General features: G+C 46.0%; 1 protein-coding gene across 2 annotated transcripts in view; it reads left to right on the top strand.

The window, feature by feature from the left end:
• Positions 1–27,543, top strand: part of RFX8 (regulatory factor X8) — a 1,087,262-nt gene that overhangs the window by 853,522 nt on the left and 206,197 nt on the right. For both annotated transcript variants that reach the window (XM_069636724.1, XM_069636725.1), the window contains one exon: positions 1,193–1,349. In XM_069636724.1, coding sequence (XP_069492825.1) covers positions 1,193–1,349 — 157 coding nt within the window. The remainder of the gene's footprint in view (positions 1–1,192; positions 1,350–27,543) is intronic.

Below are 27,543 nucleotides of genomic sequence, written 5' to 3'. Positions count from 1 at the left end.
ACTGATCTTGAGGACTCCTAGTGAGTCCTTTGGTCTCTCCCTCCTCTCAGTATATTAGGTATATATGTCTCTTGAGGAGCCTAAACTCTTCTTTGTCCCAGTACTTCTGACCTTTCTGGTTTTAGGGAAACAGATAGGAACACTAGGGACGGTGTTGTAGGGGGTTGGTGAGGGAGGCGAGTTATGGGAATACTGCATTCTCCCCAAGTCGTCACTAATCCCATAGATGGCTTTCCTCCCCATGAGCTCCACCCGCTGAGTACCACCCCCAGGTGTACTATCAGGTAGCTGCCTCACCTCCCTGGCCTCCCTCTAGAGGAGAAGTGATGTCATCCGGGGATTCGTCACAGAGCCTATGGGGAGGGCTGTCCTGGGGAGGGATCTGGCTTCTAAAGGGAGGGGGCTGGCAGATGGGATATGAGAAAGAAATGGTGGCCGGGGTGGAGAGACACCAGAGGTCCGGAGATAATGCAGGCATTGATTGTGGATTAACACCTGCATTCCTGGCATCCCGATTGGTCGGTGCCTCTCTGCCGGTGGCTAATATCAGATGCTTGTTGAAAAGTACAATGAAGTACAGACCGGGACTTTTCTTTACTCTATTTCTCGCCCCATCAGTATATTTGATTTTATGAGATTCTCTTAAAACCAACCAATCAGAAATGACTGTGTATTTATATTCTTTGATAAAGGTAGGTGGTGTAAATAATGGAACATTAGCACAAGAACTACCAACATGACTCTGGGACACTTTTTACACCTACGACTCAACATTTTTACTCTGTTGCCCCTTACATTGCCCCTCCCAACACACACCTACCTCAACACTCACTTCACCTCTAGTTTCCAGCCTCTCTACCCTCTCACTGATCGTTATTCCACTTCCCCTCAACAACTGTGGTCCTGAAGCAAAGTGGCTCATAGGTGTTCTGGGATGGTAAGCAATGCTGAAACAGCACGTGCAATAGAAATTCACTAATCCAATCTTTGCTACTGCTTTTTTAATGGTAATAGGAATTGCTAATGTTAATAGACTGGCTAAATACTGTTTTTTGTTGTTATTGTCAACACAATGAGAACTGGTGACTAAAAACATTTTGGAAAAAACAGGTAATTGCATTACTTCAACTATGTGAGTTTGAGTGACAGCTTAAATAACCTTCAATAAACCTTTCTTTTTTGTCGTCCACAGACAACACGAACCGTTCTTAACGATATTCGCACAGTGTGTGTGCTGAAATCTGATTTATATACCATCATTAGCCAGGGCATTTTTGAAATTCCCAGAAAAAAGTTGAAAACAAACATTCAGACTGTTGATGGGATTGAAAGTGGCCTGGAACTGAAATGTAATTTTATCTATTAAGTTTTGATTTTCATCTGTCTGAATGATTGTGTTGCCCTCACATTAGCCTATTATTTAGCATTCTCCCAGTTGTGTCTCTGTAAATACCATTGTAGCATGCATGGTCTGTGACAGTATATGACTGGATTAAATAATGTTTTAATTTGCATCTCTCATTCCTTAATGTATTGGTCCAGTGTGAAAATGTTATACTGTCCCGAAGTAAAACGGGGGGTGACAAAGCTTTCTATGCACTATGCTCAGATTTGTACCACCTGTTGGTTTAGAGGTGTTTCAGTCATAAAGGTTAAAAAGACAAAAGTAGAAGGCATGCTCCTTTGCCTTTGTTAAAGTGGGCTTAGGGTATTCTATATTCTCCAGACAGGTGAGCCAACAGAGCGATTGTCCTAACAATCACAGTGCAGTGCTGTAAGTAACAAACTAAAAGCAGTTTCCACAGGAGTCTATACAATAATAGCACATTTTGCAACAGGCACAGCATACACTAAAAAACACGAACCATCCACCTCTGCAAGAGAATAGTGCTCTCTATAAACAGACTGATTATGTATCATAGTCAGATTGGAACATTGGGAATGGTACTGAAGTGGGGTTTTGAAAAGTAGGCACTTATTTGGAAAAAAGAAAAATGCAAACATATTTTTAAAATAATTTGGTCAAGTAGATTTAAGGGGCTTTAACCAGACTATAGGGCCCAAGGTAAGGTCTACGGGGGTATCTAGAGTGTTAGCAATTGGCACCTACACCAAAGGTTGACTACTTCAGTATTTGATGGCCCAACATTTTCAACCCATTATTTCTGGTGCTCGCAAAGGCTCGAGCTGGGGTTTGAAGTCCTGAAGTCAGCTTAGTGGCACTCGGTTACCGGGGGACTCAATGTAATCTTCAACCAGGGTACTCGATGCGATCAATCAGCGGTTCAGTGCTGTGAAGTATGATTCATTCATCTTGTCTTAATGTGCTCTTTGGCAGTGCCCTTGCAGCGACTGTTCAGTGGACGTGAATATCAGTTGGTTCAGCAATGCTAAGTGTGGTTAGATGGCTCTGTACCAGTCTCTTACAGGAGGACGTGCTTGTTTGATGGCTCCGTGCTGTCTCAATACTCTGTTTGTTGTTCTGAGCTACAGCTTCTGCCATACATAGCCCTTCTCATAAGAACCACTGAAACTAGAGCTCTCTCTCCGTTTCTCTGCAGTCTGAAGTCTTTCTATTTACCTCAAGGCACACTACCTCCCTGTGTGTGTCCTGGATCTGTGGTCCTCAGCAGCAGGTCAGCTCCTACTTCTAGCAAGTGGCGCCTCTGTTCTCCAGGGAGGTCAAGGGAAAGGCCTTTCACCTTCCTTGAATTCCTTGTGTACTTGCCCCTGGAAGTCCTAAAAACAGTAACCAGCAGAGTGGGTATTCACCACCACCAATTCCTAGTGGGAGATTGGTAGTTTCCATACCCCCATGAGGTAAATTATGACAACTCCCTCATGGAATGTCCTACTTCTTTTGTAGAAATGACCATGTTTCATTGCTGCTGATGGAGTTGCTGGTTGGAAGATGCTAAGCTGTCAGATCCAAAATGATGATAATGATTTTCCACCAGTCCTGAAGCACCCATTCTGCTTTAGCTCCACCCATCTCCTGTCTCTAAGAGAACAAATGACCCTGGCTGCATTTGCTAATCCCTTGCTCTAATCACGTCATGCTATATAGGCTCCAAGGATCTGTTGGGTTCTGTCCAACCTTTGGATGTTCTCGTTCACACACAGACTAGAGTTTGACTATGTCTTTTTGGTAGGACAACGGGCCTTCCTGGTTTGGGCCCAAGTAGACTTTTGGCAGTTCTGAAAGAGGGGTTGCTTTCTCAGCCTTTGCACTCTATATGAGAACTAATCAGCGAATGATAAGGTTAGCTCCTTTATTTACGTTTAAACTAAAATGGCACAGCTTTCTTTCTGTTTAAAACACACAATTCTGGTTTGGCAATATGTTGCTTTATCCTTGAAACACCTACCATCCATTTTTCAGGATGGTAGCGTAATGCACCAGGTATGAAAGAAAATTGAATAGACCAACAGGTTTAACAGTAGGCCTTATTATTTATATTAAAACCTTACTGCTGCCACAACAGTTTGGACTGTTATACTGTCACCGAATGGGCTCTTAAAGGAAGATGATTTGATATGCATGCAACGTTTTCTGAAAGTTTGCCATTTCATCCTCTGTCTGCTTGTGTTTCTTTAGACTGTGCACATTGAAATGTCCATGTATCCACTTCGTTTGCCAGTTATAGTCCAATTCCTCTTGATACATGGGGAGTTATAACCACTGAGACCAAGGAGGGATCTCACCTGTGCTGTCAGTTGGCTGCCTTGATTGCCAGACCCACATCCTGCATGACCTAGAGCACTCTTTTTAGGTGGAACAGGCGATTGTTCCAACCTTCACTGACTACTGCAAGGTCATCTACATAGGTGACACTGAAGTCTTCCTTTGCCATTAGGAACAGATTTATCTCTAGAAAGAGTCAGATGTACGTTTTTAACCAAAGGGCACCACAGTTAACTTGGAGAGCATATCTGGAGTAGAAAATGCTAACTTCTTCTTGGCACCATCTGTTAGGCCAACTTTCCAGTACCCAGTACTAATACATTTGGTAGCAGTTAACGTTCAATGTGTTCATCAGTTCAGGGCATGGGGTGGCCTCTGTCTTGGTGACAGTGTTGAGCTCTCTGTAATCCAGTCTGTAATCAAAACAAAAACGAACTTTGGTGGTTCCCTTCCAGCTTCCTGGGTACCTATACCTCAGGACTAGCCCCTGGAATGTGGACTCAACCACTCAGAGAAATATATTTTTTGAGAATTCCTACAATATGCTTTCCCTCATCATGTCTGTCATAGAGTGAATCCTGTTAATCAGTGGCTTGCTGTCTCCTTTGTCATTGAGGAAAAAAACAGGTGCATTGTCCCAGCACACACTTGCCTGGCAGACCTGCCAATGGTATCCTGCCGTTACAGAAGAGATATATACTCCTTCTACTGATCCACCAGTTACTTATTTGTGCAACATGCCTGGGAGGGGATAATTCTGCTCCTCGGTACTGTCATTGATTACCAAAAGCATCACCATGGTGCCAAGGCTGCAGTGCGCTTCTTCCTGTTAACATGGAAGGCCCTGTGTGTTTGCTGCTGTACCTTGGTAAAAATGGGTTAGTTCATCACTCAGGATTTCTCAAGGACAGTCTAGGGTACAGTCTACTTGTCATGAAGGGCACTTGATTTGACGGCCTTCATAACCGAAACCAGCTGGACTGGGGTGTAAGCTGTCATGGTGGCCTTCTGGTAGTGCTGGACTTCATCCAATTTCTGACTGTCTTTCAAATGTTTCTGATGCTTGTCCATGTACTGGACCATCTGAGTCAGTACTATATTCCACCATGTTATGATTAGGGTTTCAGGAGTAACATTCCCACACCTTCTTATAGGACTGATAATACCTCTCCTAAAATGACCTAACAGAAGTCTCCACTGTTTGGTACCTCACCATGCATGTGAGGAGAACATCCTGCCTTCTCCACGGGGTCTTTTCCAGGGCACCTGTCATACCTTTCAGTTTCAACCAGCCAGCTGGCCTGTGGGTGAAAGGAACTAGAGAACTTATAGTCACTCTACGCTCATCGCACATTGTCCTCATACACAGCAATATGAAGTAGGTACCTCTTTCAGAGATTACCTCTTTTGGAAATAAATCCCAGTTGGAGTCTATTCCACTGCTGCAGGCTTCATGTTCCATGGTGTATGACAACCAAGATGTACTTATTTCCTGATGCTGTCTGAGGATATAATGAACCCACAACGTCCATCCCAGTTCTCTAAAATGGCCTGCCCATGAATGGAAATGAAATGAGGAGAGCCTTTTTTAGACATTCTAATCTTACCTGATACTAGGTAAGACTGCAAGCTCCACCTAATTCTTTTACTTTTAACCCGATCTGGGGTAAGTAAAAATGCACAATTAATCTGTAGGCTGTCTTTGTCACTCCTAAGTGACCATCCAAAGGTACATTATGAGCCAAATTCAGCAGGAGCCTCCTTTAGCATTGTGGGACAAACAGCCTTCTTATGTTTCCTGACTCTGGGGGCCTCATCACGAGTTGGGAAGTAGCCCTTAAATGCGAAGGTAACAGGTTTACCGCTGAATTTAATAGCCTAATAGCCTCACTAATAGCCTCAGTGTGGGCTTATGCCTGGCCAAACTGTAACGCTCACCTGATTCCCACGGAGGCGCTGGTCTTGGCAGGAAGGTGTCTGTGACTCGAAAAGTGATGTGCAGGACTCGATTGGCTTCTGGGGTCGAACCTCTTCGCACTGTGTGTCGAACTCGTAGGGTGAGGTTTCTGCAGGTGAAAGAATATGGGGGTTAATGGTCTGGGTTGTTGAATGTCCCTCTCTCTCTCTCTCTCTTCCTAGCTTCTCCGTAGAGCCCCCAGGTCAACGTGCTCACCTTAGATAGGTGAATGCTGGACTCTCCATCTGCGTCTGGTGCAGGGTGCCGTTGCCAGTTCCTTCACTGGTGAAACATACGCCTCTTGAACTCAGAGGATCGTTACCGTCGTTCACTGCACGAGCGGTGAGTTTCCAGACACCTTTTTAGTCTTTATAGTCTTTAGGTGCGTGGCACGTTAATATTGAACAGGACTCTGTATAATGCTTTTCCCTTTTTGTCTTGCAGGACTCTTGAGATGGAAGATGGAGTGAGCACCTGGAAATGCGTAAGTAAATGCAAGCGCTCTAACTGTCTTTTTCCCTTGCAGCTTAATTCGTGCTGAAGAGACGCCGGAGTATTTGCAGGCGTTCTATTGCGACGAGCGCGATGGGCGTAAGTAAATACCTGTCTAATGTCTCTTCTTTTGTCTTTCAGAAGTTGGGCTGCAGCGCCGGAGTCCGCGGAATGCCCGTAAGTAATAACAATGCTTTTGTCTTCACAGGCGGCGATGCAGCGTGAAGAAATCCGGAATTCGCGGAGTGCCGGTAAGTAATAACAATGCTTTTGTCTTCACAGGCGGAGGTGCAGCGTGAAGAAATGGCCGCAGCCGATGGATCAGGTGAGTAAGCACTGCGAGTAAAGGTTGCCTTGCTAACCTGTTGTTTCTTGTCTTTGCAGGTGCTGCTGTTGACTGGATACAGGAATGGTAAGTATAATTCTTGCAGGTTCAGGATCGAAAGAAGAAAGTCTGGAACAGACTCGGTGAGCGTTCTGCTGCAGATGCAGAATAACGCGAAGCACGTTTCATCTATCGGGTGTGGTTTAAATAGCCTTGGAGTGATGAGGCGTCTTCCTCCACGGCCCCGCCTAGGTAAGAAAAGAGTTCCAGTTCCAGAAGAGTTCCAGTGCTGTATCCAGGGAGTGGAGCTTGCCCCACCCAGGTAAGAAAGTAGTTCCTGTTCACAGAGGACTTCTAAGTGGCTGGTAAGTAAGCAGCATGGTCTGCTGCAGGTAAGTCCACCCAAGCATCTTCACACATATTATGAGCCCGGCGCTTCCAGTGCCGGGACCGATGGTTTTGATGAGCCTGGTGCCACCGGCGCCAGGACAAGGTCCAAAAGGTCCCAGTGGGGACCGGCTGGTGCCTAGGATTAGGGTTAGGGGTCTGCTTCCAAGGACGTTGGGCTGGTCCTGGCTCCTTGGAAGCAGTGATCATGACAGCACCCCCCCCCTCAAGGCCCCTCCTAAGCGTGTCTTCTCCGGGGGTTTTGGCTTGTCAGGGTGATTCAGATGGAATTTCTTGAGCAGACGAGGTGCGTGGACATATTCTGAGGGTTCCCAAGACCTTTCCTGGGGGCCGTATCCTTTCCAATCAACCAGATAATATAACTTAGATTTGGAGATTTTGGAGTCTAGGATGTTCTTTACTTTGAATTCAAGTTCTCCATCTACCAAAACAGGTTCTGGGAGTTCAGTCAATCGGGTTTCTGGTTGTACTGGTTTTAATAAGGAGACATGGAATACTGGATGTATTTTCATATGCGCAGGTAATTCCAATTTGACAGCCACCGGATTAACTATGGTAGAGATGAGATAGGGTCCAAGGTATCTCGGGATGAAGGTGCGGGGTCCTTTTAGAGGCAGGTGCTTAGTGGATAACCAGACCTGATCTCCTACTGCGTAGTGAGGGGCCTCTTTACGGTGTCGATCTGCTCCTTTTTTGAATTGAGCTTTAGCTCTTTGCAGATGGACAGTGGCTTCCTTAAAAGCACGGGTGATCTCCGAGTGCAAGTGATCCACAGCAGGTGTTTCGAATTCTTGGGGAGGATCCAGGTTAGAGGTTCTAGGATGGTGTCCGTATAATAGGAAGAAGGGAGTCTTCCCGGTTCCAGAATGAGTCGAATTGTTGTAAGCGTATTCAGCGATCCAAAGAATATCCTTCCAAGGGTTTTCAGTTTGTTGGAGCATGCAACGTAGATATTGCTCTAGAGTCTGATTTGTCCTCTCGGTTTGTCCGTCAGTTTGGGGATGGTGACTGGTTGAAAGTCTTACATCAATTTGGGCTAGACGACAGCAACTTCGCCAAAAGTGGGAGATCAATTGACTTCCCCTATCGGAGACTAAAACCGAGGGAAAACCGTGTAACCGAACGATGTTTTCTAAGAATTCTCGGGCCAATACTGAAGCTGAAGGTAGGCCCTTCAGGGGAATGAAGTGAGCCATCTTGGAGAATAGATCCACGACTACTAAAATGGTATTATACCCTGAGCATGGAGGTAAGTCCGTGATGAAATCCATGGACAGGGTATGCCATGGACAGGGAGGAATGTCTAGAGGGTGTAATAGGCCGGCTGGTTTCTCCTTCTGACTTTTATTCTGCGCACACACACCGCAGGAGATTACAAAGTCTCTAATATCCTTCTTCCATGATGGCCACCAGAAATGTCTTTTGATCTTTTCCATGGTTTTGGTAATGCCAGGGTGACCCTCCATTAGAGAGTCGTGATAACAGGAGATTACTTGTTTTTGTATTTTCTCACAGGGCAAGTACAATCGTCCTCGGAAATATGGTAGGTCTTGATCCACTGAGAATTCTTTTCCCTTTAATTGCCAGTCCTGCAAATCGGCCGGAGTTAGGAGTGATTTGACTGTAGTCTTAATGTCTTCAAAGGATTGAGCGCTGACCAAATCCAAAATCCTTTGTTCTGGGATTATGGGTATTGGTTCTGGATTGGTCAAATGTTCATCTACTCCCATCCGGGAGAGGGCATCTGCTTTTCCGTTTTTACTGCCTGGTCGATAAGTAATTATAAAGTCAAACTCAGCCAGAAACAGAGCCCAGCGAAGCTGTCTGGAAGACTGAGCTTTGGCCGTCTTTAGATATTGTAAATTGTGGTGATCAGTCATTACGGTGACTGTGTGTCTGGCTCCCAAAAGATAATGCCGCCAGGCTTTAAAGGCCGATCTGATAGCTAAAAGTTCCTTGTCTGTAATTGAATAGTTGATCTCGGGAGCCGAGAATTTGCGGGACCAAAAGGCTACAGGATGTAATTGGTGTGTGACCGGATCTCTTTGTGATAAAACTGCCCCCATAGCAAGACTAGAAGCATCCGTTTCCACGATGTAGGGGAGTTCTGGGCGAGGATGTTTTAGAACAGGTGCAGAAATGAATTTAGCTTTTAAGTCCTGAAAAGCTTGTTCTGCTTCAGTAGACCACTCAAAACGTTTGTTCTTCTTTAACAGAGCGGTGATGGGCTGGACTATCCGAGAGAATTCAGGAATGAATCTGCGGTAAAAGTTAGCGAAGCCTAACATGCTTTGAACTCCTTTTACAGAGGTTGGTGATGGCCACTTGATGATTGCATCGACTTTCTTTGAATCCATATGGACTCCGTTAGGTGACAATATGAATCCCAGGAACTCAACTTCAGTTACGTTGAAAAACGCATTTTTCAAGCTTAGCAAAAAGGTTATGTTGACGCAATCTCTCGAGAACCTTTTTAACGTGTCTCTGATGTTCCTCTTCAGATGATGAATAGACAAGGATGTCATCAATGTAGACAACAACACACACATCTATGAGTTCTCTAAGGACATCGTTCATAAAATACTGGAAAGCGGCAGGAGCGTTACAAAGTCCAAAGGGCATCACTTGATATTCGAATAGCCCATACTTGGTGCGGAAGGCCGTCTTCCATTCATCGCCCTCTTTTATTCGTACCAAGTGGTAGGCTCCTCTGAGATCCAACTTTGTATATATACATGCGTCTTTGACTTGGTCCAGGAGTTCAGGGATCAAAGGTAACGGGTATCTGTTTTTAACGGTGATTTGATTCAGGGCGCGGTAATCTATACAAGTCCTAAGGTCTCCTTCCTTTTTCGGAACGAAGAACAAAGCCGATGAAGCTGGAGATTTTGAAGGACGGATAAACCCGTTAGCTAGGTACTGGTCCAGATATTGTCTGAGGTGAAGATTCTCTGGCTCGGTGAGGGCATAAATCCTACTGCAAGGGGGAGTTGTTCCGGGTATCAGATCTATTTGACAGTCGTAAGACCTATGAGGAGGCAGGGTGTTAGCTTGATCCTTCCGAAAGACATCTTGGAATTCCTGGTATTCGGGAGGTAATTTGGGAACCTCAGAAGAGATTGCCGCCAGTGAAACATCAGGCCGAGGATAACAAGTGGTAAAACATTCTGGAAACTGAACCGTCTTTGCTCGCCAATCGATCTGAGGATTGTGCTTCTCTAACCAAGGGATTCCCAGAATGATCTGGAACTGAGGGGCCTTGATCACATCGAACACGATTTTCTCCCGGTGTCCATCTTGGCTCACTAGCGTCACTTCTTGGGTGGCGTGCGTTACTGGTCCGGAGGCTATCTCTGTGCTATCCACTGTAGTAATGACGTCTTTTACTGCCTTAGGGACAAGGGGTAGATTCATCCTTGAAACCATTTCACGGTCCACATAATTACCGATTGCTCCGCTGTCGATGTAAGCTTCAATTGCATGCAAACGATCCGGACGTTCAGGACTAATGAGGACCATGGGCACCACGAAATGCGAGGTCACGGGACAGATCTTAACGCTCGGCAAGAGGACCTCTACACTTGCCGGGCTAGGTCGTTTCCCTGCTCAGAACTTGTGGTACAGGTATCTGCGGCTCCTACAGCCTTCTTAGCTGGTTTCACTGGACAGTCTCGAAGAAAGTGCTCTGAGTTCCCGCAATAGAGGCATAATTGCAGCTGTCTTCTTCTTTCCCGCTCCTTTTGGGTTAAAGGACCTTTCATGCCCCGTATTTGCATGGGTTCCACAGTGTCAGCTCTCTTAGTAGAGGTCTGTGGTTTAGAAAACACTCGGGTATCAAATTTAGAACGATCAGCCTTCCTGTTCTGTAATCTGTGGTCCAATTGGACAACTAAGTCAATATAGTCTGAGCATTCTTGTGGAGGGTTCACAACTTGAGCTAACACATCCTTGAGCTCTCCACGCAGGCCTCTGTATTAAAGCGTTATTCTCTTATCCTCGGGCCATTGAGTTTCCACTATAAGTCTGTTGAATGAGGCTATATAAGTCAAGAGGTCTTGATTACCCTGTTGTAATGAAAGAAGTTCATTGTCCAAGGCCTGCCCTTGTGCATGTCTTGCGAACAGTTTCTCCATGCTGGACTGGAAGGCCTGGAAATCATGTAAAACCGGATCATCCTGGGTGACTAAAGGGATCGACCAATCTGCGGCACTGCCACTGAGATAAGAAAGCACAAAAGCCACCTTGGTCTGGTCTGTTGGGAATGCAGCTGGTCGACATAAGAAGTGTAGGCGGCACTGGTTGATGAACACTGCAAATTTCTTTGGGTCACCAGAAAAGAGTTCGGGCGGAGCCAAGGGCACATTACCGGGTAGATTGATTTGCACTGGATTTAAAGATGATGCAGGAGGATAACTTCCTCCTGGAGCGGGCAGAGGTGTCTGTCCTGCCTGCGTTTGTAGCAATTGCCTAGCGAGGTCCTCTGTTCGCTCCTTGGAAATTATCAGTTCTCTTCTTAGAGAGTTTGTTTCCTGACGAGCTGCATGTACTTCTGCTCTTAATTCCCCGAGCAACTGGGCTAATTGATCAGTGTCTGAGGTTTCCATTGCGCCTGGGTAGGAGTTTTGCGGTGGGCTTCGCGTTCTGTAACGCTCACCTGATTCCCACGGAGGCGCTGGTCTTGGCAGGAAGGTGTCTGTGACTCGAAAAGTGATGTGCAGGACTCGATTGGCTTCTGGGGTCGAACCTCTTCGCACTGTGTGTCGAACTCGTAGGGTGAGGTTTCTGCAGGTGAAAGAATATGGGGGTTAATGGTCTGGGTTGTTGAATGTCCCTCTCTCTCTCTCTCTTCCTAGCTTCTCCGTAGAGCCCCCAGGTCAACGTGCTCACCTTAGATAGGTGAATGCTGGACTCTCCATCTGCGTCTGGTGCAGGGTGCCGTTGCCAGTTCCTTCACTGGTGAAACATACGCCTCTTGAACTCAGAGGATCGTTACCGTCGTTCACTGCACGAGCGGTGAGTTTCCTCACACCTTTTTAGTCTTTATAGTCTTTAGGTGCGTGGCACGTTAATATTGAACAGGACTCTGTATAATGCTTTTCCCTTTTTGTCTTGCAGGACTCTTGAGATGGAAGATGGAGTGAGCACCTGGAAATGCGTAAGTAAATGCAAGCGCTCTAACTGTCTTTTTCCCTTGCAGCTTAATTCGTGCTGAAGAGACGCCGGAGTATTTGCAGGCGTTCTATTGCGACGAGCGCGATGGGCGTAAGTAAATACCTCTCTAATGTCTCTTCTTTTGTCTTTCAGAAGTTGGGTTGCAGCGCCGGAGTCCGCGGAATGCCCGTAAGTAATAACAATGCTTTTGTCTTCACAGGCGGCGATGCAGCGTGAAGAAATCCGGAATTCGCGGAGTGCCGGTAAGTAATAACAATGCTTTTGTCTTCACAGGCGGAGGTGCAGCGTGAAGAAATGGCCGCAGCCGATGGATCAGGTGAGTAAGCACTGCGAGTAAAGGTTGCCTTGCTAACCTGTTGTTTCTTGTCTTTGCAGGTGCTGCTGTTGACTGGATACAGGAATGGTAAGTATAATTCTTGCAGGTTCAGGATCGAAAGAAGAAAGTCTGGAACAGACTCGGTGAGCGTTCTGCTGCAGATGCAGAATAACGTGAAGCACGTTTCATCTATCGGGTGTGGTTTAAATAGCCTTGGAGTGATGAGGCGTCTTCCTCCACGGCCCCGCCTAGGTAAGAAAAGAGTTCCAGGTCCAGAAGAGTTCCAGTGCTGTATCCAGGGAGTGGAGCTTGCCCCACCCAGGTAAGAAAGTAGTTCCTGTTCACAGAGGACTTCTAAGTGGCTGGTAAGTAAGCAGCATGGTCTGCTGCAGGTAAGTCCACCCAAGCATCTTCACACATATTATGAGCCTGGCGCTTCCAGTGCCGGGACCGATGGTTTTGATGAGCCTGGTGCCACCGGCGCCAGGACAAGGTCCAAAAGGTCCCAGTGGGGACCGGCTGGTGCCTAGGATTAGGGTTAGAGGCCTGCTTCCAAGGACGTTGGGCTGGTCCTGGCTCCTTGGAAGCAGTGATCATGACACAAACTCGTAGATTACTTATTTTCAGTCTCAAAGTTCCTTTGGAATATATTGGCACAGTTCAGTCTTTTTGTAGATTCTTTTTTTACAATTTGTATATGGTTTAAACACACCTTCTAAAAACAAGGTTTTTTTATGCATAATAAAAATATTAGGAATAAAAAAAGAGAAAAATCCAAAAAATAAATCCCTAGCATATATACAAATGTGCATTAATTTTGATAAAACAGAATTTTCCCAATAGTAAAAAAAACAATCGACAACCAGGCAGAATAAAACAAAAGGAACTTGGAAATTATAAGCTCAATAGACACATACAGTTTGCTTAAAATCAACAATACTGTCCATCTTGGGTATCCAACTTAAGACTCTAAGGAACCCAGAAATTGCTGTAGCCTCTCGATTATTTTTTGCCTTTAAGCAATGTTTCCAAACCAAGTCAATGGAAGAGCATGGATAAAAATCCTTCAAAGGGCCCAAAAAGGTGTTTCGCATATCAACAAATTATACACAACTGAGAATAAGATGTTTTGCAGTTTCATGCTCATAGTGACAGAATCTACATAAGGACTCCCCCATATTTACTTGCTTTCTTATATGTAAAATGTCCTTAGTCAGAAGAATATTCCAGCGAAGTCGAAGCAACAGACCGCAGTGGTATCGACTAGGAAAGAGACAGGATTTTGGAGAGGAATCCCCTTTTCTTGTGTTGGTGCGAGGGATGGGACGTAGATTTATATAAGTGGAAAGTTTCTAATGCATGAATCCAATCGTAGTCCAACATCCTCTTTTTAGTTAAAGTAGGGTTGTTAATCAGAGTTTCTAAGTTTGAGTCTATGCTTTGCAAAATCCGTTCGCAGTTGGTAGTAAATGTTACCAGGAAACCTATTGAATTGATATTCTTGCCTAACCACTCATATAAAGTGTTTAAGGTCGAGGCCTTAATTTTAGCATATAACAGGGGCTTCTTCCATTGTACTCTGGCCCAAATGGAAGTATAACCCAACTCAAACTGAATTGCAGAGATAGGTACCGCGTTAGGGATACCAAGAATCTGTCTCCAAATTCCCCCCTCTAGCTGGTTCAGCTTATGCATAACAGATTCTGAGCACTGTTCCAAACCGCAGCCCAATTTAGGGACCACCTTCCCTTCAAAAAACGGGAACGCAGGTTTTAACGAACATGTCCCAAATTTGCGGTCGATTTTCAACATTTGAGTTCCCAGAAGTTTAGCTTTATTTGCTAAACGTGCCATCTGAGCTCCACCTTCCTTGTAGGCACCCCCATGGTAACCAAGATATGTCACACTGGGAGAAATGCCTACCCTGGATCCTTGCAGAGACCAAGTCGGGTGCGACTTCTTGCGATCGCGCTTCAAGAAGGCTAGGATTTTGGTTTTATTCGGGTTAATAATCATACCATTATCCTTAGCGTACGTGGCAAAGGAGACCAATAGGCGTTGAAGTTCTACCCTGGTGAAATCAAACATGAAATCATCCGTATAGGCCAGCCAGGTGATTTTGGATAGGCCTACTCTTGGGGCAAGTAGCCCCTCCTCCAATAGGCAGTGTGTCACATCGGACAGGTACTGGTTGAAGATCCAAGGCGCCAGTACACAGCCCTGTCTCACAACAGAGTGAGTTTGTAGTCTAGATGGCATTTAACCCCACTGATTAAATCGAATTTGGATGCCAGCATTCTTATAAACGCCTTCCATACGTGTTAACAAACCCCTAGGCAGACCCCAAGATGCTAATTTCTGCCATAGTTTATTTCTATCAACACAATCAAAGGCTGTGGAGAGGTCGACCGACGCCATAAATGTGCAGCTGTTCTCCGTCTTCCATGCCGACTCCATACAACTATGCCATTTATGTTTGTCGAATGGCCTTTACGGAATCCAGTCTGGAAGATGCTTAAGGGGTGGAAGCGTTTTTCACAATCCTCAAGATGTAGCAGCAAGATGGCTGAGAAGATTTTGCAGTCTGCATCAATCAGAGAGATTGGTCGGTAATTCTTAGGCTCAGACCTGCTGCCACACTTGAAGATTGGAATAACATTTGCTGTAGACCAAGAAGGGGGACAAACCCCAGAAGCCAATATATCTTTGAATTCATAATAAAGAAGATTAGCCCACAGATTAGGGTCTGATTTAAAAGTGTTATTTATGAGGGCGTTAGGTCCCGAAGCCCGCAACCTTTTACACTTTATAATCAGATCCCTAATAGTAACAATTTCCAAATTAGGATCCCAGAGGTCCCTAGAGTCATCAGCACAGTGATCAGATAAGCCTGGCCCACTAAGAATTGATTTGGGGCCAAACCTATCCCCATAGAATGTTAACCACTCTTTCTCTGATATCAGGCTGAGTTGTGAGATGGCATGAGTACTTTCTTGGCCGTTCACAAATTTCCAAAAAGCAACCATCGTAGCCCTGTTTAGTATTAGCGTCATAGTTTCAGCGTCTCGCTGTTGTAGCTGGTGTTTTATGGTTTTACAAACATTTTTATATCTTTGCTTGATCTGTCTAACCTTAATAGTCTACAGGGGAGCTTTGGTTTCTGAGCTTTTGATTCTTCTGATATCTTTTCTCATTTGGGTTTTAGCCAGAACCAATTCCCGGTTGTAAGAATGAGTATGCTGGGCTTTAAATACCGATCTATTTGGGCAAGAGGCAATATCCCCAATTGCACAGTTAATCAGGGGCATCGGTCCATTGGAATTAAAATTATTTAACTTCCATTCCAGAGTAGAAGCGTTCACCCTGGCACTCAAATTTCGATTTAAAGCATCAATATTTTTGGGAGTCCATCTGACAGCATTGCCCGCATTACTAATTGAGACCTCTAAGTGAGATTTAAATTTCATGATAATTGGCAACTGGTCAAAATGGTGAGTTAGTATGGCATGGTTGCTCCAGTCGTTATAGGCAAACGTAAACGAGGTGCATCTGTTCCTTAGGAAATCATCAACAAAAATATAATCCAACAAAGGGGAACTCGTGCCACGCCGCCAGGTGTGCCAAGCCGATTCTTCTGATAGTTGATTGACAGAACCCACCAGGGGTAGTAGGTCCAAATTTCCCAGTCCCACGTACCAAATAATGCCTTGTTGTTTTTTTTCCAGGAAATACCCACTAAACTATGCTCCATTTTAGCAAGTTCCCATGGAGGATATTCAAATTGACAATCCGCATTCAGGTCTCCAACAACGACAATTCAGCCTTTCTCATTATCCAGGGCCCATACAGTTATTACTCGACACACAGTTTCTACAAATACACCCATTGCCAACATTTCACTGTGTGTCATGATGCCTACCTCTAAGGAGCCAGGCCGGGCCCAGCAACCCCAGAGGCAGACATCATTTTCCCCAGGGAAGTCTCAGCGGGCCCAAGTCGGGGCCCTTTGGACTCAGTCCTGGCGCCTTAGGCGCCAGGCTCATAGCGGACCCCAGTCCTGGCGCCTTAGGCGCCAGGCTCATAGAAGAGGATATGTGTTTAAGTGCTTGGGTGCACACTTACCTGATGCAGACCTTGCTGCTTCATCCAGGCCCTCTTGAGGCCTGAATGGGACTACTTAACCTGTAGGACTACTTCACCACCCGGGTGTGGTCGGGGAAGGATACATACCTGATTGGTGGAAGGATACATACCAGGAACTTCTTCCAAGGCTATTTAAACCCCACCCGAACAGCCACACATGCTTTGCGTTGTTCTGCACCTAGCAGCTGGACGCTCACCGTGTCAGCTCCTGCATCCTGACTTCAGCCACGCCTGCCAGCACCCTGGAACACCTGCAAGGGGAGAAAGGAAGATAATAGGAGAAGAAAAGCCCTTACCAGCTAAATCTGCATCCCGGAGTCATTTCTCCAACGGCCCTGAAAAGGAAGACATCATTTTAAAGGCATTTCGTTTCGATCGCTGCAGCGCTGCATTTTACTCACCTTTGCAAGGCGCTTCCATCTTCAGCAGCGATCTTCCGGATTCAGCTACGCTCCGGCGCCTAGAGGAAAAAAGACAAGAACAAAGGTGAGAGGGAACAAAGGAATAAGGAAAGCTCAGTTTCTTTTTAAGTCTTACCTGTTGGATTATTCCCACTGCATTTCGGGTCCTGCCGCTTCCTGGCATCTCCGGACCCCGGCCCCTATGGGGAAAAAAGACAAAGACATTGAATGAGCGAATGCAAAGACATTACCTGAGCGCTCATCCAGAACTGTTTCACTTCGGGTCGGCGCCATATCTCCGGCACTCCGAACCCCGGCCCCTAAGGGGAAAAAGACATGAGCATTAGCGCTTGCTGCAATTAGACAACGAACATTATTAATAAGCTTGAACTTTTGAACAGAACTTTTACAGCGCCTTACCTGAACAGTCAAGCTTACCTGAACTCCCATCAATCCTCAATCCAGTGAAGTAACTGGGTTTCAACGCGCCCCTGCATCAGAAGCAGGATGGAGAGCTCATCCTTCCAAACCCTAAGGTGAGGCTTCACGGGGAATCGTGGAGGAGGTATCGTGGAGGGTTGGAAGGGAGTGGGAGGCTTGAGCATTGTTCCACAGTTGGTAATACTCCCTTTTCACACACAGGAGGGTATCCAACGAGCCAGGGAAGCCAGAATGGAGGGGCCCTTCCTGTCCATCTTCAGAGTTCTGCGCCTTCGACGCCGCGCCTCCGTGGGAACCAGGTGAGCGTTACACTGTGCCAGTTGATGTGAACAATCAATAATCTCAGTGCACCAACACCAATTAGACTATCGGCTCCCATTGCTCCAACAGGCAGGCCCGGGAAGACCGTAGCCCCAGAACCCAGCACATTGGCCACTGCAACCAAGAGGCCCCCGGATGGCCTACCCCCTGTTCCGCGGGCAGCCAACTGATCGTAGATTCCGATAGCCATCCAAGGAAGAGGTAGATGTCATCCAAGTCTCCTGGAGGCACACAACATTAGCTTCTCTCAATTCTCGCAAACAAGTAGGATTGCCAAAAAGATGTTGGTTTCCTATGGTGTTCCAAGATTTTAAGATTAAATCGATCTTGCTAGGTCCTCCTATAGGTTGAGGATCCAGTTTATGGTACAAGTTTTTGCCACAAGGTTGAGATAATTGCGGCCCAGTCCATATCAGTACCTTGTTTCTGTGCCAGATTGCCTATTTTTATCCTCCCCTCATTGTCCAATGGTCTCCCTAACGGGCAATTTACCTTAAATGGTGCGGGAGAAGGGTCAGGGATCATGGACTCCAGGGAAGTTCTTGATTCAATCTCAAAGCCCAAGTTCCTCAAGGAGCCACTTTGGGAGAGAATGAGTTATTAACTAAAGGTGACTCAAAGAATAAGACACTTCTATCTCGAAATGCTCTCTCCGGAAAGGCAACCCATGCAATATCTTTGGAGGTAATCAGGGCAAGTGCTGTGATTTCTGAAAATATTGTCAAGATGCTGGATCTATTCAGACAGACTGGTTCAGCAAGGCTTAACAGGCTTTTAATGGTAATTAAAGCGGGTGATTTGCCCGTAGTTTTTAAGGGCCGGGTGTTACCATATTGCCCATTAGGAGGATGGTTTAGAAAAGGACCCGGAACCCAGTTAGAGGAACATTCTTGGGATGATGGGGATATAGACTAATAGGTTTATGAAGCCGATCGGCCAAATCTCTTTTTCCTATAGAGATAGAAGTGTAAAGGGTAGCCGTAGGGATATGCTCTTCTTGAAATTTTCCCCACCCTACTCCTCTATCAGAGAGCTGATTCAATACTGCAGAGGAAGGGTGATTAATGACAGAAGAACAACCTTGGGGAGGACCCCAAATAGATGGAGGAATTAGAAGGGTCCGGTTTGTATGGAGTGGCACTGAATACTCTGTACACTTTCCTAAGTTATTGAAGGCTGGGAGCAGCTGTGGGTCCGTTGGTTGATTCAGCATCACAATTTGTTTCGTTTTCCCTAGGCCGCATCCCCATTCAGTCAGCGGTAGTTCATTTCACTTGGGCCCAATTGGGCACTGATCGAGTTGGGGCTTAGAATTGGAAACAATATGAATCCCCACAATGATCTTCTGGGCCCTCACCAGAGGGGCACTTGTTTCTAGGGCACTGATTGGCACACTCATATCAATTTGCGATATTGGGACCACCAGCGTGTTAAGAAAGGAAGAAGGCAATGTGCACGGAATCTCACAGTGTACAACTTTGAATCTAAATATGTGCATACAAAACCCAAGACTTGTGTATACTAAAACCCAGGAGAAACAATAATACCTATATATGAAAAGGAATGTGGGGTAAGCACCTAGAACCTCCTTATGACTGAAAGGAAAGTCGGCAAACTCCTTACCCACTATGCTATTACAGATACTGACAGCGCTAAACCCATGTAGAGGGCAAGCAAGGACAGGATCTGTGAGCTGACACTCTGGATGATACAGAATAAGGAACTTAGAAACTGTACTCACGAGGACCGGAAAGACCACGTGAATGTCAGTAAACTCACGAACCCAGTTGATCAAACAGGAACCCTGAAGGCTATAACAGCAATGGGTGGAGGAAACTAAATACATAAGACCCTAGTCAAGGGGCGAGTAGAAATAGTGATATAAAATAGTGAGGAAACAAAAAGGGCATTTACACTGGGACTAGTTACAATAACACCAACACCTAATAATCCGTGGGAAATGAATGCAGAAGTGAGATGGAAAACATGGAATGGATCCCAATAGAAAGTAAGGATCAGGAGCAGGGAAAATGATATCACAAAAGGAAACCTTGAGGCAGGAAGCTGAATCTATAAAGGGAAAGACTAAAGCATCAGGTTTTTCAGTAGCAAAGGACAGCAACAAAGAAACAGAAAACACAGGCGAATTGGGCAGCATTAAAGGGTAAAGCACAGAGACAGGCTGCCTGCAGACAGAGGAAGACAGAAAGGGAAATCCAGTGAGCAGAAATCAATTAAGCACAAGAATCCGAAATCCAGGGCAGAGGAACAAGAAACAGGAACTGGGCACTAGGCACAAAAGCTAGGAACAAGGAACAAGGGACCAGTCACAACAGGAACACAGCAACAATGACCAGCGCTGGACTGAAGCAAACTGAGGCTTTTAAAGCTGCTTAACGAGCACACCCCTCAGGCGTGCCGCCTGCTGCACCTGCAGCCACAGGTGTTGCCTATCCTCCACCCAGCCTTGTCCTGCAAGGGAGGAGGTGAAGCAGTGAGCCAGGCATTCTGGGAAGCATAGTCATTTGATTAAAGTAGCAGTAGCATGCTGGCTGCCAAAAACCTGGAATGGATCCGGAAGGGAAGTAATTTGGGAAATAAGGTTTTAGCGCTCCCAATTCATCAGGACACTGTAGCATAAGGTTCGGAGGAAATGTCCAGTAGGGAATAAATCCCAAAACATGCCCCCAAGTGGCGGGAACGGGAGCGAAGGGAGCGAGCCGTGACACTATACCCCCTCCCACGGCCGACTCCAGGCGGCCGTTACTCGCACAAAACATCTTCTTTCCATGACAGGAGCGCTTAGTCTTCAGAAGTGGCACTGACGGAAACGATGACCCACGGGCAGAAGCAGAAGGACTGGAATGAATAGAATCAGGCCACAGTCTATAAGAGCCATAGGCAGGTTTTCGGTGAGGAAGAGACTCATGGGTCGAAGAAAGGCATGAAGGACTTGCAGGACCTGAAGCAGATTTGGAAGGTCCAGGAAGCTCAGTCCCTGGGAGCGAACACTCATACATCATTGAGGAGGGAGGCAGGCTGGTGCAACATGCTTTGGACAATGATTGATGCTCTGGTAGCCCCCCTGCTGAGAGCGGACACACAGGAGGTGAGAAATCAGCAGGTTTCAGGAAATGTTCATGTTCAGACAAAGAAGGTGGCGGCCGAGGTAGAGGTTCGGATCTTCTCTCATCATCCATTTGATTAAAGGCCTGTGGTTGAGGGTGACCAAGGTTCGACTCCATCTGTCCCACGCCTTGGGGGCCTGGAAGTCCAATGGGTTGTACGAGGTTGGCACTCTTGGTGTCAGTCATGTAGCCACCTTGTTGCACATGGAATACAACCGCAGGAACGTTTGGCATACCGATAGGAGTGATAGACGCAGTACTTGGTACATCAGGCACACTCGCAGCAGGAGCAATAACGGGCACATTTTGAACTGCAGCAGTCATATCCTTCCTTTGGCTACTAGCACCCGAATGGTGCAGCAGTTGGGGGGCCGTGCCCGTCCCTTCCTTCAGGCTCATGTGGGATCCGGCAACAAAAAGGCTGTCAAGCGGCTGATCCAAACCGGCCCCCAAATGCGAACCGTCCAGCCCGTTATCCTGGTTTGCTACTTGTTCGATGTCTGGGCCATGGCGGATGGTATCCGTCTCCCTCTTGTAACACTCCAGGCAAGTCCAACGGCCTTGCATGTAAGGCCCTCCCGAGTCGTGATCCAGGTTGATGTTTCTGGCAGAAGTCTCAGACTCAGATGTAGCATATGCGGGAGGTGCTGATTCTACAGTCAAGCAGTTGGGAGAATTAACTTGTGTAAGAGGCAGGCCTTCTGGTGATCCTCCTGAAGCATAAGAAGGGCAGATTGGACATTCATCCGTAATAAATGGTTGTGATTTAGGAGGTAGCTCTGAAGTAGATGAATCTGCAACACGATCAAACAGAGCAGACAGGTGCACCTCCGATATTGGCAGCGAGGCTGAGCAGGATACAGGTCTTTCATGAACTGAAGCCAAACTAGCAGTAGGCTCTGGGACCGAAGACAGGCACTCAGGATGTGCTACCCGAGGCTCCATGGCTGAAGGATAATCCGCTGGATGAGTCACTGTAGCCGAAAACAGGCATGCCAGAGGAAATTCAGAGGCTGAGGGCATGCAAGCTGGAGCCGTCTCGTTAGCTGATGACAAACTTGTCAAGGTCTTTGACTCTGACCACGTACATGGTGAAGGCTCTTGAGTGATTGGCAGACATAGCAATTGTTCATTGATTGAAGACACGTTAGACAATGATGACTGCAGAGCCGTGGACTGGATAATCGAAGAGTCAATGGTTGTAGGAGGACAAACAGAAGTCCCAGAAGTCGACAGACACATTTGTGGCTCAGGAATGGAATGCACCTTTAGGGCGGTTGACTCCTTGGCACCAGTAACCAAAGACTGAGCTGTAACCGTGCCGTCCCTCTCCTTAGTGGATGACACAGAGTCTCTTCCTTTGTAAAAGTCAAAATCAACCAGAGGAATCACCATAGTAAAGTCTCTGTTAATCAGGATTTCGTCAAATGTCCATTCCTCTGACTTAGCTTCTGAAAGTGGCATATTAACAATCAACAGTTCAGGAATTGCCTGCCGGGTCTTTGGTTCAGTATACTGTGGAATGAGTCCATCAAAACATGAATTTTATACTGTCTTTGACTGTTCATTGAGACAAAAATTGGCAGAAGAAGGAGTGAACACAGAGGTAGCATCGTTTTCCACATCAGCTTGAATGTCTACTTCAGTCTCAGCAGCTAGATCAAGGGCTCAACCTAAGCCTACAGTAGTGACTGATTCTGTGTATGCCACCATTGTGGATTGTGTTTGGGAATCAGAAGCATGTATGTGTTCAAGCTCAGAATTATGACTGACTGCTAAACAGGAAATCTTAGGTAAAGGAGTGGCTTGTAAATCTTCAGTTAACGGCAATTCCTGACAAACGGTAGAACAATTGTCAGAACCTGTGCCCTGAATAAGTGTTGTGCTAGAAAGAGAACTTTCACTCCCAATAGAATCTTCATATTGACAAGTATCATGACCTACAAAAACCTCCGCACTCAGGGATTGAACAGTATTCACTTCATCAACGGATAAAGTTTGAGGTGTATTCAGAAAAGACCGTAAAGTCTTATTCTCCTCTAGTAAAGTAATGTATTCTTGTTTTAACTCCTCAAGTTCAGCTTTTAGCATGCCCCGCCTTAACTGTACATCCCTATCAGTAGGCACAGGGGAAGGCATGGTGGCATCAGGGCTGGATCCTGCCCTAACCATCCGGGTGTGCACTGATTGTACATTGTCATTTGCTGTTTGCAAGTTTTGTGATCTATACTCACTCTTACCGACTTGGTCTGTGTTACCCTTAAGCAGACTACTGACATCAGACCTCTTAACATTAGGGACTACAGTAAGTACTTGTGCAGAGGAGTAAGCAGTTGACTGAGGGCTGAAAACAGAAGATATGCAATGAACCCCTCCATTCTTTATGTTTGAATCATGAAACTGTTCAATCTGAGGTAAAGCACAACCGGAATCATGGGGTTCAACAACAGACGTTCTCGTGTGTAATAAATCTAACAGTGTGTTGTTTTCCGCTGCTAAGGCTTGTGCGGACATAGAATCTGGATCAAAATTAAAGACAGAACTAGGATCAGGCAATGTACGATGGGCCATCCTGTGGGTAAAATACTCAGCACGTAAATACCCATTTGTATCAAGGAGTTTCTTTAAGTCAGGATCAATGATTTGATTGTCACAGGTAGACTTAGGGGAAACTTTCTGTACTAACTTGTTAGTGACCTTGCTGCCTTTCTTTCTTAAACTGACCATATTCAGACGGGAATAACGGCTGGTCATTCTGTTAAGAAAGGAAGAAGGCAATGTGCACGGAATCTCACATTGTACAACTTTGAATCTAAATATGTGCATACAAAACCCAAGACTTGTGTATACTAAAACCCAGGAGAAACAATAATACCTATATATGAAAAGGAATGTGGGGTAAGCACCTAGAACCTCCTTATGACTGAAAGGAAAGTCGGCAAACTCCTTACCCACTATGCTATTACAGATACTGACAGCGCTAAACCCACGTAGAGGGCAAGCAAGGACAGGATCTGTGAGCTGACACTCTGGATGATACAGAATAAGGAACTTAGAAACTGTACTCACGAACCCAGTTGATCAAACAGGAATCCTGAAGGCTATAACAGCAATGGGTGGAGGAAACTAAATACATAAGACCCTAGTCAAGGGGCGAGTAGAAATAGTGATATAAAATAGTGAGGAAACAAAAAGGGCATTTACACTGGGACTAGTTACAATAACACCAACACCTAATAATCCATGGGAAATGAATGCAGAAGTGAGATGGAAAACATGGAATGGATCCCAATAGAAAGGGAAAATGATATCACAAAAGGAAACCTTGAGGCAGGAAGCTGAATCTATAAAGGGAAAGACTAAAGCATCAGGTTTTTCAGTAGCAAAGGACAGCAACAAAGAAACAGAAAACAGGCGAATTGGGCAGCATTAAAGGGTAAAGCACAGAGACAGGCTGCCTGCAGACAGAGGAAGACAGAAAGGGAAATCCAGTGAGCAGAAATCAATTAAGCACAAGAATCCGAAATCCAGGGCAGAGGAACAAGAAACAGGAACTGGGCACTAGGCACAAAAGCTAGGAACAAGGAACAAGGGACCAGTCACAACAGGAACACAGCAACAATGACCAGCGCTGGACTGAAGCAAACTGAGGCTTTTAAAGCTGCTTAACGAGCACACCCCTCAGGCGTGCCGCCTGCTGCACCTGCAGCCACAGGTGTTGCCTATCCTCCACCCAGCCTTGTCCTGCAAGGGAGGAGGTGAAGCAGTGAGCCAGGCATTCTGGGAAGCATAGTCATTTGATTAAAGTAGCAGTAGCATGCAGGCTGCCAAAAACCTGGAATGGATCCGGAAGGGAAGTAATTTGGGAAATAAGGTTTTAGCGCTCCCAATTCATCAGGACACTGTAGCATAAGGTTCGGAGGAAATGTCCAGTAGGGAATAAATCCCAAAACATGCCCCCAAGTGGCGGGAACGGGAGCGAAGGGAGCGAGCCGTGACACAGCGTAGGTTTTGGTTGTAGCGTTGGGGTGTTTGGCCGAGTTTCAGGAATAGCCACCAAATTAGGTCTAAACAAAGCGTTCTGCTGGATTTTAATGTATGTACACTTTTCGTTAGGCACTTAAGCTTAAGCATTCTCGGTTTACTTGGAGGGGGTACTTTTTTAGGCAGAGGAGGGGCAACAGTCACAACATTCACCACAGACAAACAGCCCTCCACCACAGCATTATCCAATGTTATGATTGGGGGCTCAGCATTGGATTCAGTAACAAGAGGAATTGAAGGTGAAAAAACTTTTAAAACACATACGTCCCCCATCCCCTTAAAATTGTCATTCAAGGCATCTCCTGCCATAAGCCCAGTTTCGTCTACACCGTCGTAGATCTCAATTATCTCGGATGTGGCAGCGGGGCCGGCCAAATTGGCCATAGGGGAACTCCATTCTCCTTGCCCTGCTGGTCCCGCCATGCTAAGGAGTATGAAATAAAGTTCTGAGCCACTAATGTTCAGTTTAGAATTCATCTCGGCCAGCAGTTCAGTTCCAATGCAGTCAACCTTATCGTTGACTTCTGCTAAAATTCTTTGTGAGTTCTTCAGTTCGGCCCAAATGTTGTCATATAGGTCCACAAACGAGCTCAGGACAACATTCAGGGCCGAAACGGTGGGATGAGATAGTCTAATCCTATCGTCCACCTCCTTCAATGTGTGGTGCAACCTTGGTGAAGCCCGTTGGACCTGTGATGCCCCTGCGGTCTTGTTAGCCTCACATGCCTCATTATATTGACTTTTTGCCTCCTTGCTGTTATCTATGATATTCGTTAGGGCCGTAGGGGTATCTTGTGAATTGAGGCATCACAAGTTTGTTGTACCACACTTTCCAAGTTATGAGAGTGGTTTTGCATGGCATTGTCAGCACATTCGATTATACTGATATCAGTAATTTCCGTCTGCTTTCGCCAAAAATCCTGGGACATCATGGCAGAATGATACAGCATAACATTCCCTGTAAAAACCTTTGGGAGTTTAATCTCTGTACTAGTGGAAGGCGATTTAAGGATGTAGTGGTCAATATACCTCTGCCCCACAATCGGCTTAATAGATCTATGGATCTTAGGGGTATTCAACTGGAGGTTTTAATTTGAGATTGCAGATTTTTTTGGGGTAAGTAGGCTTTCAGAGGTATGTACCAGCACCTTATGAACAGGTACCGGGTTAAACTGGTCATCATGTTTGAGTGTCAATTGTGGTACCTGTTTGCCATAAACAAGCAGGTCATCTTTCTTTCCATCTGTAAGAGGCCCCATACAAGTAGGAAGAGAAGGGGACAGTAAACAGAGAGAAGACAAAATCGCAGGCTGGACGTGCATGGAAGATACCTGATTGCCCTGATCGATACGTGAGACCTTTTACAGGCAAGGGGTGCTAATGAGCAGCTTAATTGATTATTAGTCCCCAATTGGCTTTGCAGCAACTCATGCATAATTGTCTCACAAAGGCAATGAACATCAAATTGAATGCCGGAAGGAACACACGCGGCGCAGTTCAAAGAGTCAACGAACCTCTGCAGTCACCCGCCGTGTGTCAGTGTGTGCTACTACCTGATGGGTTATAACTCCACAGGTTGCACCAGCAAGTAAAGTCATTTGGTCTCTGTGAGGTATACATTTGCATCTCGCGGAGTCAATGAATGGCAAGTTAAGTGCCGGAGGAAAACACACACGGCGCTGTTCAAAGAGGCAACAAACCTCTGCAGTTACCCTCCATCTGTCATAAGCAATGGGCGCTCTGTGAATCGAGGAGGAGCAATCTGCAGGTGAAGAAGTTAGAGGTCAGACAGCTTACCATATTATTCGGCTAACCACTTAAAGGGCTTTTTTCCGAGTGCAGCCGCACTGCAGCAGATAATTTCTCAGCTAGTGAGCTCCGTGCAAGCCTCACCATCACCAACACCCCGTGGACCAGGCAGGGTCAACCACGGTACACTAGGTCGCCTCTCAACAATGGCAACGGCTCTCCTCTCAACCGTAGCACCGCTCACCTACTGTCAGAGGAAAGCACCTCTGCACGTATGGAATATAGAAAAAAAACGTAGCAAGCCGCACCCACTGCTCTCTCTCTCAAGGTCGAAAAGAGGCCGTTTCTGATACGAGTACGAGATTCTGTTAGTTTAAAAATACAAATCCTCTGTATTGCCTTCTCTTCCCCGTTGGAAAAGAAGAATTCTTCTTAGATTACTTTTCTCAGATTTACAAGTATTCAAAGCTCTCCAAGATCACTTATAACACAATCGTTTGTGTCCCACCTTTGTAGGACTGGACTCCCCCAAAGTCCTGTGGCTCTTTGGTAGGTTTATTGGTTTTCAATAAACGTACGGCGTCTGTCCGCTCAGATAGTGCAGGTTCCTGTCACCTAATTGGCTTTGCCAGCCTAGTTGTAGAGTGTTCACACTCCTTTTTATCTATTTCACATAGGACGCTTGCTCGTACAATTTTATCAGTTCCTCATACCTTTTTGTCATGACCACTGTGAGGGGGCACAAGTTGTGCCACAAGCAGGCTCCCACCAGAACCCTGAGGGCCTTAAAATCACTTCAAAAGGGCACTTGGAGGAGCCAGTCCTGGCGCCTTTGGCACCAGGCTCATATGTAGGAAGGAAGTGTTGTTCAAACTAGGTCCCATTTATGTACATGGGCCTTTAAATCCAAAATGGAAGCACCCACACAGTCTAATTCTAAGAACCAAGCCATGCAGTCTAG

This window comes from Ambystoma mexicanum, chromosome 7p, assembly GCF_040938575.1.
Source record: "Ambystoma mexicanum isolate Mex_15411 chromosome 7p, UKY_AmexF1_1, whole genome shotgun sequence".
Lineage (NCBI taxonomy): Eukaryota > Metazoa > Chordata > Amphibia > Caudata > Ambystomatidae > Ambystoma > Ambystoma mexicanum.
This window is presented reverse-complemented; position numbering and strand designations above follow the sequence as displayed.